The sequence below is a fragment of the Prunus avium genome, chromosome 4, assembly GCF_965620075.1.
Source record: "Prunus avium chromosome 4, drPruAviu1.hap1.1, whole genome shotgun sequence".
NCBI classification, from domain to species: Eukaryota; Viridiplantae; Streptophyta; class Magnoliopsida; order Rosales; family Rosaceae; genus Prunus; species Prunus avium.
The window spans coordinates 21462080-21476646 of NC_142287.1; the positions used below are offsets into that span (position 1 = coordinate 21462080).

Here is a 14567-nt window from a genome sequence, read left to right on the forward strand (position 1 = left end):
ATGAGTCGTCCTCGGGGAGTTCTGCCGAAGAGAGTGGGAGTTCTGAATCTGCGAGCTCTTCGAGCTGTGAGATAGTGGAGGGGGCAGGAGGGCGTGCCGAGGCTGGGGGTACTTCAACGAGGGTGCCTGGGGGTGATGAGCCTTCGACCTCGGGTCGTGAGGCCGATGGGGGTGGTGTCTCTGTTGCCGTTCCCGGGGAAGGGGTGCTGAGGGTCGTCAGGGGTAGGCAACGGATCCCGATGGCGAAGCCCACGGAACCTGTGTTCGGAGTAGATGACTTAGAGCCGAACACACTGACCGAATCCGAGTTGGCGAAGATTCGGTCGGAGTACAACATTCCGGAATCGGTAGGGATGCGAATTCCGGAGCCCTTAGAGTCGCTAAGTGACAATGACAAGGGGGTGGTCTTCTTCACAGATGTGTTTAAGCATGGCCTTCGGCTGCCGTTAAAGCATTCGGTGCAGAAGATCCTGGCGGCGATCGGTTATGCGCCAGGGCAGTATAACCCAAATTTTTGGATTACGCTGCTCGGGACGATCACGGCGTTCAGCTTGGCCGGTGAGGGGGAGCCAAGCTACGAACAGTTCGCCCAGCTGTACAGTGTGACGAGGGCGAAGAGTGCCGATCATGGAGGGTGGGTTCAGTCCAACTGTCTCTCGGCAGGGCAGCGTGGGCACTTTGTGGTGGGGGTGCCGAGCTCTCAAAAGACGTGGCGCAAGCGTCGAGTGATTGTCTCCGGTGATTGGGAATCGGCACCCGGAGTTATCGTTGAGAGGAGGATTCCTACGTCCTTCCAGACAGTCGGTAGGGTAGAACCTGCCGTTCGGCAGGGTTAATAGTGTTGTGTTTTTTTTTTTTTTTTTTTTTTTTTTTTTTTTGGGTACTGACCGTTGGTATTTTGGTTTCAGTGTCCTTGAAACGGCCGGCCGCACCGATCAGAGAGATTGAAGCAATCGAGAGGGTGAGAGCGAAGATTGCCGAAGAAGATCGGTTTTGTAAGGAGCTGCTCTACTTCCGGAATCTGTTCAAGGCAGGCCTGATCGGTAGGGCCGAACACGATCGGAGGGTGAAGGAGGAAGAGGAAGAAGAAAAAAGGCAAAGTAAGAGATGCCGTTCGGCAGGGTCGGTGTTTTTTTCTATGCTGCCGTTTCCTTTTTGACATCGTGCTTTTCCTGTTTTGCAGTGGCAGGAGGGAGGCCTATGAGCGAGGCGACGAGGAGGCGTCTGGAGGGGCAAGGGGCGCCAAAGACGAAGAAGGTTCAGTCCCCCGGGCCGAAGAAGAGAAAGACGGCAGGGCCAGCGGGAGGGACGTCGGCTGATGAGCAGACGGTGGCTGACCGCCGGAGGGAGAAGAGGGCGGCGGAGGCAGAGGTCGTTCGGGAGGCTCACCTCCAAATGACGGGCAAACGGCAGATCGAGGGTCCCATCGATGTGACGCCGTTGCCGAAACGGCCAAGGGGCCCGAACGAGGGGACATCGGTGTTGATCCCTGATGATGAGGTGGAGGGAGAGGAGGGACCGGTTAACATCGCGTGTCCTCGGAAGGCTGTGCCGTTCATCAACTGTATGATTGACGGTGCTCAGATGGAGCTGGCTGAGCTGGAGCAACTGTCAACGAAGACGTTGCGTGAACAAACCGGTCGGGCCTTCCGTCTCCAAGCAGCGGTAAGTGTAGGATTTGTAGCTTAAGGATACTTTGATTCGGCATGTATTAATGTGTCCGTTGGTGTGGCAGGCTAATATGGACATGTGGCTCTGCGCGAAGCGAGCTGTGAATGCTGCCGAACGGTACCAAAAGAGATTTGAAGAGGGCCGTTCGAAGATCGCTGATGCCGGAAAGATGCTGCAGGAGGCGGACCAGCGTGCCGAGGAGAATGCGGCGAAAATTGCTGAGCTGGCGTCGAAGCTGGCGGCGGCCGAGCTGGACGTGATGGCTGCCCATGAGGCGAAGGCAGCGGTAGAGGTGGCGATGGATGCGGCCGAGCGGTCGCATGCCAGGGAGCTAGTAGAGGAGAAGGCGAAGGCCGTTGCGGACTACCGATCGTCGGAGGAGTTTACACGTTTGGTGGATAGAGAGGTCATGGAGCAATGTGACGACTTTCTCTATCGAGTCAAACGGTATAATGCTGACAAGAAGCTGAACCTGAACTTCCTCCGGGATCCACCACCGCTGCCGGAAGGGGTGACCGAAGAGATGGTGGAGGCCTACAAGGGCGAGGATGCCGAGGCCGAGGAAACCGACGACACCGATTCAAGCAGTGGGGAGGAAGGTCATCCCGGGCCGAGGGCTGCCGTTACGTCTACTGCCGAGCCGTCGACTGATCCTGTGCCTGCGTCAGCTGATGTCGATGTTGTAGCGACCGAAGCCGATCCACCCACCTCGTAGACTTTTGTTTTTAACATTTTTGAGCGTGCCGAACGGCGTATTGTAAAGACAGATGGCCCTTCTGTGGCCCCTTATTTATCAATGTTCAGTTTGTTTCGGGTTAATGTGCCATGTCCCTTAATTCTGTATGTGCGCATGTCGTATGTAGAGTATGTTTGACATAATATTGCTGAATGGTAGTGCCGTATGTATAGAATAGGGAGTTCCAAATTAAACCGATTACAAAAGTTGATGACCGAAGGGGCGTTCACTTGTAGTAATATTTGAGATGTTCTATATTCCAAGGGTGGCCGAGGGTTTGACCATCGGTACCACGCAAACGGTAAGTGCCTGGGCGGCAGATGGTGACAACTTCGTAAGGACCTTCCCAAGATGGACCAAGGGTGCCGTCGTTGGAGTCCTTGGTGGCGAGGGAGATTTTGCGTAGTACCCAGTCCCCTACTTTAAACGATCGGCGTCTGACGCGCGAGTCGTAGTAGCGGGAAGTCCGTTGTTTGTAGGCGGCATTCCGAAGCTGAGCCTGGGAACGGTGTTCCTCAATGAGGTCCAGGTTGAGAGTGAGCTGGGCTTCGTTTTGCTCTGGCTCGTAAGATGCCGTTCGGCACGATGGTGCGTTGATCTCGACTGGAACAACGGCTTCGGAACCGAAGGCAAGGGAAAATGGCGTCTCGCCAGTCGACCGTCGATAGGAGGTATTAATGGCCCATAGCGCTTCCGGAAGGAGATCGGGCCAAGCTCCTTTAGCTGTCCCAAGCTTTTTCTTCAGCGTCTTCTTGATGATCTTGTTGATTGCTTCGACTTGGCCGTTCGACTGCGGATGTGCTGGGGAGGCGAAGAACAGGTTGATGCCAAATCGGTGGCATAGGTGCCGGAACTGAGAGGAGTCGAATTGTTTTCCGTTGTCGGTGATTATTGCGTTCGGGAGGCCGAATCGACAAATGATATTCTTCCATACGAAATGTTCAACCCTGGCTGCAGTGATTGTTGCCAAAGCTTCGGCTTCGGTCCACTTGGTAAAGTAGTCGACGGCGACGATGGCGAATTTGACCTGTCCCTTGCCCTGGGGCATAGGGCCGATGAGGTCTAAACCCCATTGGGCAAAGGGCCATGGGCTAACAATCGGAGAGAGTGGTTCGGCAGGCAGCTTTGGAACGGAGCCGAAACGCTGGCATTGATCGCACTTCTGGACCAGGGTGGTGGCATCGGCATGGAGAGTCGGCCAGTAGTACCCTTGCCGAATGGTCTTGAAAGCCAATGATCTAGCCCCAGAATGGTCCCCACAGGCCCCCTCGTGAATCTCTCGTAGGACGTAGTTTCCCTGCTGCGGGGTCATGCACCGAAGCAATGGTAAGGAGTGACCACGCCGATAGAGAATCTGATTCAGAAGGAGGTATCGTGCCGATCGGCGGCGGATAGTCGTTGCTTCAGGTTTGGGGCCAGGCAACGTGCCGTTGGCGAGGTAGGCGTGGATAGGATCCATCCAACTTGGATCCTGCCGAACGGCATGTACTTCGAGGTCGGTGGTACTGCGCCGAGTGAGGACCTCGATCGGCACACGGCGCCCTATGTTGTCGTCGATCGCTGATGCAAGGCGTGATAGAGCATCGGCGTGGCTGTTCTCGGATCTGGGGATCTGTTGAACTTGGTACGCAGTGAAGTGGTGCAGCAATCGGCGAGCGTGTGTCAAGTAGGCAACCATCGAAGTGTCCTTGGCTTCAAATTCAGTCAGTATCTGGTTCACGACAAGTTGTGAGTCGCTACAGATCCTGAGTTGCTGAGCGCCCATTTCTTTAGCGAGCCGAAGGCCGGCCAACAGAGCTTCATATTCGGCTTCGTTGTTGGAAGTCCGGAATTGGAATCGGATGGCATATTCGATGGTTGTCTGGTCAGGGGCCTTGAGTACCAAGCCGGCTCCGCTGCCCTGTCGGTTGGACGAACCGTCCACGTAGAGAGTCCAAAGTGGAATTGACGGATTAAAGATTCCTTCGGTCGGGTGGGCGACTGGTACCGTCGAAGATGAATCGGATGCGGCGTCCTTCGAAACTGGCCCCTCGGACGCGGTTAACTCAGAGATGAAATCGGCTACAGCCTGTCCCTTCTCGGCAGGACGAGGGTGGTAGCGGATGTCGAATTCGCCGAGCTCGATGGCCCATTTGACTAGCCGACCGGATGTCTCCGGTCTCTGGAGTATCTGGCGCAGAGGCTGATTGGTGAGGACGGTAACACTGTGAGCCTGAAAGTATGGCCGAAGCTTGCGTGCTGAAAGGACGAGAGCGTAGGCGAGTTTTTCGAGCTCGGGGTACCGAATCTCAGCGTCTTGCAAAGCATGGCTAATGTAGAAAATGGGGAGTTCGATGCCGTTCGGCTTGCGAATGAGCACAGAGCTAAGTGCCGTTGCCGAAACCGAGAGGTAGAGGATGAGTTCTTCGCCGGGGAGAGGAGTGGATAATAGGGGTGCTCTGCTCATGTAGGCCTTAAGATCTTGGAAGGCGCGATCGCATTCGGCAGTCCAGACAATCTGCCGTTTGCTTCCTTTGAGGGCTTTGAAGAATGGAGCGCACCGATCGGTAGCCTTGGAGATGAACCGGGCTAGAGCGGCGACACGCCCAGTCAGACTCTGAATGTCCTTTTGTGTCTTCGGGACCTGCATGTCGAGTAATGCCTTGATTTTTTCAGGGTTGGCCTCGATTCCTCGTTGGCTGATCATGAAGCCGAGAAATTTGCCCGAGGAAACGCCGAAGGCACACTTGCTCGGGTTGAGGCGCATGTTGTACTTTTTTAAGACGCCGAACATGAGCGAAAGGTTGTGGAGATGAGAATCGGCCGTTCTGCTCTTGACCAGCATGTCGTCCACATAGACTTCCATCGAGGTGCCAATGAGGTCGGAAAAAATTTTGTTGACCAATCGCTGGTATGTCGCCCCAGCGTTCTTCAGGCCGAACGGCATGACGTTGTAGCAGTAAAGTCCCTTGTCGGTGATGAATGCCGTGTGTTCGCGATCGGTAGGGCTCATGAATATTTGGTTGTAGCCTGAGTATGCATCCATGAAGCTGAGAAGTTCATGGCCTGCCGTGGCATCCACCATCTGATCGATCCGTGGCAGAGGAAAGCTGTCCTTTGGGCAAGCCCTGTTTAAATCGGTATAGTCTTGACACATTCTCCAGGCGCCGTTTGATTTTTTGACTAAAACCGAATTTGCCAGCCAAATTGGGTAGGTTACTTCCTGGATGAAGCCGATGGTCTTCAGTTTGTCTACTTCGAGCCTCATTGCCTCATACCGTTCGGCATCGTAGGCCCGCCGTTTCTGCCTGATGGGTTTGAAAGTGGAGCAGATGCTGAGCTTGTGGCTGATGACACTCGGGGCGATGCCGGGCATATCGTCGTATGACCAGGCGAAGACTTCTGCATTGGTTTGCAGGAAGGTGATAAAATCGGCCCTGAGTGCCGGACTCAAGGTTGTACCGATTCGAACTTGTCTGTCCGGTTGTGCTTCGGAGAGGGTGACTGGTTCTAAATCTTCGGCGGGTTGCGCTTGCGGGGTTACAGTCTCATCTCGGGGGTCATCTGGTTTGTCCGTCCCCCTGCCGTTCGGTACGCCCAAGCTGGTGGCGACCGAGTATGTTTCGCGAAGCGCAGCCCTTGCCGATTCCTTGGTTGCCGAAACGTAACACGTCCGTGCACTCAATTGGTCCCCTCGCACTTGGCCGACGCCAGCGTGTGTGGGGAACTTGAGGAGGAGCATGTGTGGTGACAGCATGGCCTTCATTTTTGTGAGCGCCGTCCTGCCGATGATAGCGTTGTATGCCGTTGGGCAGTCGACCACTAGAAAATGGGTGTAGAGGACCGTTCGTCTGGGGATGGTACCGACAGCGAACGGGAGCTGGACACTGCCGATTGGTTCAACCACGTCGCCAGAGAAGCTCAGGAGAGGGGTGATATCCTTGTTCAGATGCCGAGGGTCCACGCCGAGGGCGTTGAAAGCGTCGGCGAATAGCACGTTGACCGAACTGCCGGTGTCGATGAGGATTCGGCCTACGTCGAAATCCGATATATCAGCCCGTATGATCATAGGATCAGAGTGGGGGAAGATGATGCCTCGCTCTTCTTCTTCAGAAAAGGTGATAGGTTCCCAACCGTTGCGTTGAATTTTGTCATTGCGTCCTCCCGCCACGCTGAGGATTTGTGGATGCCGTACGGCACGAACGTAGTTTTTAACGGATCGGTTGCTGGCTTCGGCAATAGGCGCCCCTCCACTGATCATATTGATCTGCCGATTCAATGAGTTATCCGTTGCTGGCTTGGTGTTTAAATACTGATCCAGCTTTCCGTCATTGATGAGGCGTTCAACGATTTTGCGCAGCGCGATGCATGATTCCGTATCATGGCCGTTGTATTGGTGGTACCGGCAGAAGACACCGGTGTCTTTTTCGCTCTGGCGAGGGAGTTTCCGATTGTTCGGCTTCGGTATCATATCCCCTTCGGTCAGGAGAACTTGCTCATAAGTGGTGTTGAGCAAAGTGAAGATTTCGTCTGGCCGATTCCCCTTGTGGTTGCCCTTCTTGTTGTTGTCCTGCCGTTCCCGGAAGTTGTCCTTCCGCTTGTTTCGCTGAGTGGAAAAAGCAGGGACAGGGGGTGCCGTTCGGTAGGGGGCCTGGTTTGCCGATCGGTCGACCGGGAATCGGTCGTAGTTCTGCGTTGGAGGCTGATCGGTCAACGCCGTTTTGTTTATTGGGGTCGAAGCCGATCCCTTGGAGTTGAAATGCTCAGCCTTGGCGTGGATAGCCGCCTGTTTCATTAATTCGGAGTAGGTGGTCCAGTTGCTGCTGTGGACCAAATAACGAAACTGAGACGACCGAAGGCCGCTTTTGAAGGCACCGAAGGCCGCCCTGTCGTCAGTTTCCGGACATCTGGAGTACTCATGGCTGAACCTAGCCGCATATTCCCTCAACGGCTCATCGTCTTGCTGCCGAACGGTATATAGATCATCGGCGGAATATAGGCGATCGGTCTGAATCATAAAATGGTTGAGGAAGGTTTGCTTCAACTGATTGAAATTGTCGACCGTGTCTGGCTCCATCCGATAGAACCAATTCAGAGCGGCTCCGGTCAGGGTGGAGGGGAATAGCAAACATTGGCCTTCGTCCGTCAGTCCTTTGCAACCCAGAGCTGATTGGAAGGTATGAATGTGGGTAACGGGATCTTCGACCCCCGAATAAAACGATATGCGGAGTGCTTGGACCTCCTTCTCGTGTCTGAATGTCCGGATTCGATTGGTGAACGGCCCTGGCTGTACCGTTCCCCATGTTGGTGTCCGAGCCTGGTCTTGTTCCTTCTCGATGCGAGTCATCTTCTGTAGGAGGAGACGAATAGTCGGATCGGTAGATGGAAGATCGTCACCAAAGGGTTCGATCGCTCGGTTCCCTGTGCGTTGGTCAGTATTGTGACCTCGCCTTCCTTGGTCTGCCGTTCGGCTGGGGCTTCTCTCGTAATTTCCTTTTCGCCGATCGTTGTCTTGGTTTGATCGGTGGCTGTGGCGTCGTGCAGAGGGCCCTGCCGATGAGATTGTGGTTCCTGGGGATGTTGGAACATAATCTGATTCGTCCGTCTCTTCCAGGCCGATCGCGCCGTACCTCTGGCGTAAGGGGGATTTTGGTCCAAGTACCTCCAGGCGTGGATCGTCTAGCTTCGCCCGGACCTGGATGGGTGATGACTGCCGTTCCCTGCGCCGATCGTTGATCCTCTCGCGGCAATCAGAATAAACGCGATATTCGGGATGGCGTTCCTTCGGAGTGGGCACGAACAGTCTTCGGGAGACAGTTGGTCCGTTCGCGGCCTGCTGCTTCCCTCTATCCTGGAAAGTGGGCTTTCGTACGCTTTTAAACGATTTCTCCTGCCGAAGCTGTGTGGCTGGTTCCCGATCGTTCTGCAACTGGGCGGAGAGTGTTTGTTGTTGATGCAGTTGCCTCTGGGTGTCATCCAGTTTGGAGGCGAGAACATTGTTGTGCTCCTGCATTCTTGCCATATCCTGCTGTAGGGTCTCCATCCGAGCCTCCAGGGTGGTCGGTCGAGCAGGTGTCTGAAGCAAGGGAGTTGGATTCGGCTCGCCAACGAGGCCGAGGATGGGGCCATCGGTAGGGAGGGCCGAAGATGGATTCATTTTTTGGTCTCAGAGTTCTTTGTTTTGAGATATGGGTTGATCGATAAGCGATTCCCACAGACGGCGCCAATCTGTTGGCACTAAATCTTGAATAGATAGAGATGAGTGCAACTTACAAGTGGGATGGACGATCAAGAGATCGATTGGGTGTTGGATGCCGATTCTTCCTGTCCTTGGATGCTGATCCTGAATAGAAGATAAGCGAAGCTCGTGAGGTCTATGGAACCGGTGTGGAACCAGCCTAAGACCCTCCAATGCTCAAGTAAGATTGTTTTTAAGAGCTCTTGCTGTTGACCATATAGAAGTATAAAAGTCAAGCTGAAAAGTCTTACCCCTGTATTGTAGTGGGAGGGGCATACTTATAGAGGGCATTTAGTATGCTCTTAGCGCTCATTTTCGATGTGGGACTCGTGGGAGGGCCCTATGAGGTTGACACGAGTCCTTAGATATTTCAGGCGGGTGCTTCGAGGTTGATTCTGCAGAATCGGTAGGGGATACCGATTGTAGGCTGTGTTGGGCCCTGTAATGATCTTTTGCTGCTTTGAGACAATATCATCAGTAGCCTATGCCGATTGTCCGAGGCCTTGGGTGCTTGGGCGAGTTTATGAGATCCACGTGTCGTTGTACGAGTGGAGGGTCAGATATGGTACAAACAACTTTCGACACTCTTCTCACCGCATAACGTGGAAGAAGACTAAGATGTTGCTTGATCAGTGCACTGAAAAGTTACAAGTTCCCAACTAAGAAGTACCTTCTTAATTAAGAACTTGGGGGACTTCTGTTTATACCATATTTCACCAAGCAACTAGAAGCAATTCTAAGCAAGGCAAAGAGTCCCATATTGAAATATTGCAAGAAGTGAAGACCCCCTCTCACCTATAAAAGGAGACCACTCTCCACTTAGGAGAGGATCCCCCTTGGGCTAGGCTTTATAATCAATCATGGGCCTTCTCCTTTTCTCTCTTTATATTTGGGCCCAGCTCCTTGTACAAATGTAAATACACATTGCTATAATAATGAGAATATACTCCTCCGTGGACGTAGCCCATTCATTAAGGGTGAACCACGTATATCTTGTCTTCTGTATGTTTATCGCTTGTCAAATCCTCACATAAAAAGCTGAAGGTCCTCACCTTCACCCATCATCATCACACCCTATCTCTAAGTTGGGCTAAAAAGTAATGAACCATTTTTTAGCGTCAACACTAGACTTTTAAGCTTCAAAACAATCTATTAAAATCTCAATTGAATACACCCTCCTTATTGTTTTCAACCCAGAAATGTTTGGGTTCTATACTATTGGAATAAGGCCTAGGTTTTTTAATTTTGGGTGTATTTAATGTCTTTTTTTGCAGTCACAGGTTGGGCTTTAGTGTGTTTTCTGTTTGGACCAGTGACGGCATATGAACAATGATCAAACTATGAACATCATCACTTGGAGCTACCGGTATATATGCAGTACATACATTTCATTTTAAGACAACACATCCTCTAACAACCCTACTCTAGTCCAAACCATCATAATTTTCATATCCTTGCTCAAACCATTTTGGAAAGGGGAAAAAAAAAATGAAGACTTGTTTAACCCGTTTATTAAACGGGTCGTGTCAACTCGTGTAATACATGTCAACCAGGTAAAAAATGAAAAGAAATGAAGACTTCAACACACACACACACACAAGGGATTTTGAACCCCTACCACTTTCATTCCTCTCCAACACCTTATCCCCACCATGATGCAAACAACTTTGTGAATATATACTACACCATTTGATATTTATAATGTCTCTACAAGTTGTTTTTTAAAGAAGTTGAATTTCTTTTCTTTTCTTTGGTATGGACAAAGAAGTAGAATTTCACATGTATATCATTTGATATTTATATTTATAACAATTATATGCATAACTATTTTAATAATTTACACATGTTTCTTTATGCATCATAATCAATTCTCACATTATTGTGATTGTGGTAATTATGTATTTATCGCGTCCTTTTTTAATTATATCCTTTAAATGAATAAATAAAAGCCAAATTGAGAGTTTATTAGAAAATCCTTTCTTGGGAAACCAAATAATGGACATTTCAACAACTCGATAGTCAGTGAGCCCACAAGCAGTTCCACACTTTTCTTAATACATATTATATTAATGATAACATAAAACCAAAACATTATTTCAAATTCTTATTACCAAATAATGGCGTAAGATATTATAATTTGTTATTTTCTGTGAATAAAGGAGGTCCAATTCGGATACACCAACACTATATTAGCCCGAATATGGAACAGCAACAACTTTAAGAGGAAATACTCTATGAACGCTTGTTCCACTAGATTCAATCATGTCTAAGTCCTCCATTCTTGTGCCATCGGGCAACGCTCAGTCGAACTTGTGCACTAAATTTGCCAAAGCAATCTCTTGGACAGCCATGGCAAACTGAATTCCTGGGCAATCTCTTCTGCCATCCCCAAATGGAATGTAGTGGAAGTAATTGCCTTTATAATCTATGGCACTGTCCAAGAACCTTTCTGGCTTGTTGTATGACTTGGGATCTCTTCCAATTTGCCATGCATTCACTATAACTTATGTGTTGGCTTTAATGTCGTAGCCATTTATTTGTGCATCTTGGGTCAATTGCCTGGGCAATAGCAAAGGAATTGAAAGATGTAGGCGGAGAGTCTCCTTAATCACCGCCTTCAAGTAGTTTTTTTTTTTTTTGTTTCCCAAGGTATCCCCAGGCATAGCCCAGGCCTAATCCTTCGAGATACTGTCGGTCGCATATGCTGGGATCTCTCCCAAGAAAGTTTTCTGCATCCACAAGGGCTCGAACCTGAGACCACTTACTTAAGCGACCAGAGCCCCTTCCACTCTGACCAACCCTCATTGGTCCTTCAAGTAGTTCATTTCAACCAAATCATCGTCTATAATTATGTCTGTTTTCTTGCCCACTATCCCCCTCACCTCATTCTGCAATTTTTGCATCACTCTTAGATGGTAATTATGCGTTTATCGCATCCTTTTTTAATTATATCCTTTAAATGAATAAATAAAAGCCAAATTGAGAGTTTATTAGAAAATCCTTTCCTGGGAACCAGATAATGGACATTTCAACAACTCGATAGTCAGTGAGCCCACAAGCAGTTCCACACTTTTCTTAATACATATTATACTAAGGAAAATACTAGACTTACCACATTATATACCATCTCTCTAATAGAGGTGGGGCCCATTGTATTGGTGGGCTCCACCTCTATTAGAGATGTATATAATGTGGTATAAAAAATGTAGTAAGCCTAGCATTACCCTTATATTAATGATAACATAAAACCTAAACATTATTTCAAATTCTTATTACCAAATAAGAATTGAGAATTGAGTCCAAGTCTGAATGTATTTCACTCATAGCGCTTTACTGTTTTCAACCCAGAAATGTTTGGGTTCTATACTATTGGAATAAGGCCTAGGTTTTTTAATTTTGGGTGTATTTAATGTCTTTTTTTCTGAATGGGCATTTTATCTTTGTTTGCAGTCTCAGGTTGGGCTTTAGTGTGTTTTGTGTTTGGACCAGTGGCGGCATATGAACAATGATCAAACTACGAACATCATCACTTGGAGCTACCGGTATATATGCAGTACATACATTTCATTTTAAGACAACACGTCCTCTAAGGCCAAATTCTTATTACCAGATAATGGCGTAAGATATTATAATTTGTTATTTTCTGTGAATAAAGGAGTTCCAATTCGCATACACCAATACTATATTAGCCCGAATATGGAATAGCAACAACTTTAAGCGGAAATACTCTGCGAATGCTTGTTCCACTAAATTCAGTCATGTCTAAGTCCTCCCCTCTTGTGCCATCGGGCAACGCCCAGTCGAACTTGTGCACTAAATTTGTCAAAGCAATCTCTTGGACAACCATGGCAAACTGAATTCCTAGGCAACCTCTTCTGCCAACCCCAAATGGAATGTAGTGGAAGTAATTGCCTTTATAATCTATGGCACTGTCCAAGAACTTTTCTGGCTCGAATTCCTCTGGCTTGTTGTATGACTTGGGATCTCTTCCAATTTGCCATGCATTCACTATAACTTGTGTGTTGGCTTTAATGTCGTACCCATTTATTTGTGCATCTTGGGTCGATAGCTTGGGCAATAACAATGGAACTGAAGGATGTAGGCGAAGAGTCTCCTTGATCACCGCCTTCAAGTAGTTCATCTCAACCAAATCATCCTCTCTAATTATGTCTGTTTTCTTGCCCACTATCCCCCTCACCTCATTCTGCAATTTTTCCATGACTCTTGGATGCCTTAAAAGCTCGGACATTGTCCACTCTAGGAGTGTAAATGAGGTGTCAGTGCCACAGACAAAAACCTCCTACAAAAATTTTAACGGAAAAAATCGATTAAAAAGTAATGGAAAATTAGATATAAACTCAAAAGAATTGGGGTTCTTTAGGAATAACCTCACATGTTATCTATCTATATATCTATATATATAAAGGTAGGAGGCCTTAAAAATGAAATATTCAAAATCTCTGAAAATGATCATGCTTCAAAGAAATATGTCAAATTACTAAAACACCTATGTTATGTCAGCAAGTTAACGGTGTTATTGAGGAAATTGACGGAATGAAGGAATGTGGGACACGAAATGAATGCACGGGGGGCACATTGACTCAATTGAGGAGCCATGTGTAATGGTTTTCCTTTTTTTCTTTTGCCTTGAATAATCTATTAAAAAAATTAAATTAGAAATGCAAGAAAATATTAAAAATAATGACATTAAATTGAATAAAACGGCAATTATAAATTTTTTACCTCATCACCAAGATTTTGACCTCTTCGATCATTTGTCCACGACCCTCCGGCTTCGATGGAAGAGGCCGTTTATATTTTTATACAAATGAAATTTAGTAGTAGAAAATTGGGTGTGGAAAGTGAATAATATTGGCAGGAGAAGAAAATGTATGAAGATTTGGTAGGTATTTATAGAAAAAAAAAATTCAGAATTTTTTGGTAGTTTTAAAAAAAAAAATTCGAATTTTTTTTAGATTTTTTAAGCTTTAAAAAAAAATGGACAGCCATTGGATTAGAGGACAAAAACGATCGGAGAACCCAAAATGCACCACGTGGCTTGTAGCCGTTGGCAGAAATCAGGGCTGACGCCAGCCTGGCGTCAGCACACAATGCATGCGCCAACAGTAAAAAAAATTTAAACTTCTGTGCACATGGCGTTAGCCATGACGTTAGCTGCCCTCAGGCTAGAGCACGGGCTTGTTTTGCCTTTGAGCTGGCCCGATTTTCTGGGACCCAACTGCTGCCCCGGCCGCTTTGGCTCGCTGGAATGCGCAAACAGGGCTTGGGCCCTTCCTGCCCTGACATGGGCTACCGTTGGAAGTGCTCTTACAGAGGACATGAGGGCTTCGCGTCCAGGCCGTGGGTGACAAAAGGAGCCAATGGGTTGTAGTTTGTACTGAAACTCTGAAAAACGGCGCCGTCTTAGCTAACTCCCCAATCTGAACGAAATGGCAATCTTGAACTGCCACCTTACCCACTTCCCCCAAAATAACCAAAACCCATCTGTCTTTACCTTTTTTACCACAGTAATGAACTGACAAATGCCAAGACACCCCAAGGTACCAGCTAAGCCTAAAAGAAGATTTTGTGTCGCGTGATGAAAAGGCTTTGAAAAAACCAATTGCCCAAAAATATGAGCAGCCCCTAAAAAATTTTGTTACAGCTTGGAGTCTCACAAGTACACTTCTAAACACATACATTTTACATTATTATACATATTTGTTTAGGAGGCTTCCTCCGCTGCAACAAACAACTACAACAACAACAACCCATCTCTCATCTCTCATCTCTCATCGCTCGTCTGATTTCCGGGTGCTAGAGGCTAAAGGAAGGCTTCTTCTCTCACCACCACCTCCTCCTCGTCCGCCCCTCTCTTTCTCCTAATACTCGAACCCCAACAAGCTCTAAAAGGTTGAAGTATTGCTACAACAAAGTTTCTTT

General features: G+C 48.4%; 1 protein-coding gene and 1 pseudogene across 1 annotated transcript; one reads left to right on the forward strand and one right to left on the reverse strand.

The window, feature by feature from the left end:
• The first annotated feature begins 962 nt into the window (after nt 1-962).
• LOC148295020 (uncharacterized) lies at nt 963-2386 on the forward strand. The gene is made up of 2 exons (XM_088251996.1): nt 963-1100; nt 1184-2386. Exon 2 carries the CDS (start codon nt 1715-1717, stop codon nt 2384-2386), a length of 672 nt encoding a protein of 223 aa, XP_088108122.1. The 5' UTR covers nt 963-1100; nt 1184-1714.
• A 9923-nt stretch (nt 2387-12309) lies between these two features.
• On the reverse strand, nt 12310-12873 carry LOC110769748 (cytochrome P450 736A117 pseudogene; annotated as a pseudogene).
• Nucleotides 12874-14567: the final 1694 nt, after the last annotated feature.

What these genes read in the sequence shown, in the direction of transcription:
- LOC148295020 (XM_088251996.1), top strand. Translation starts at nt 1,715, where the DNA reads ATGTGTCCGTTGGTGTGGCAGGCTAATATGGACATGTGGCTCTGCGCG.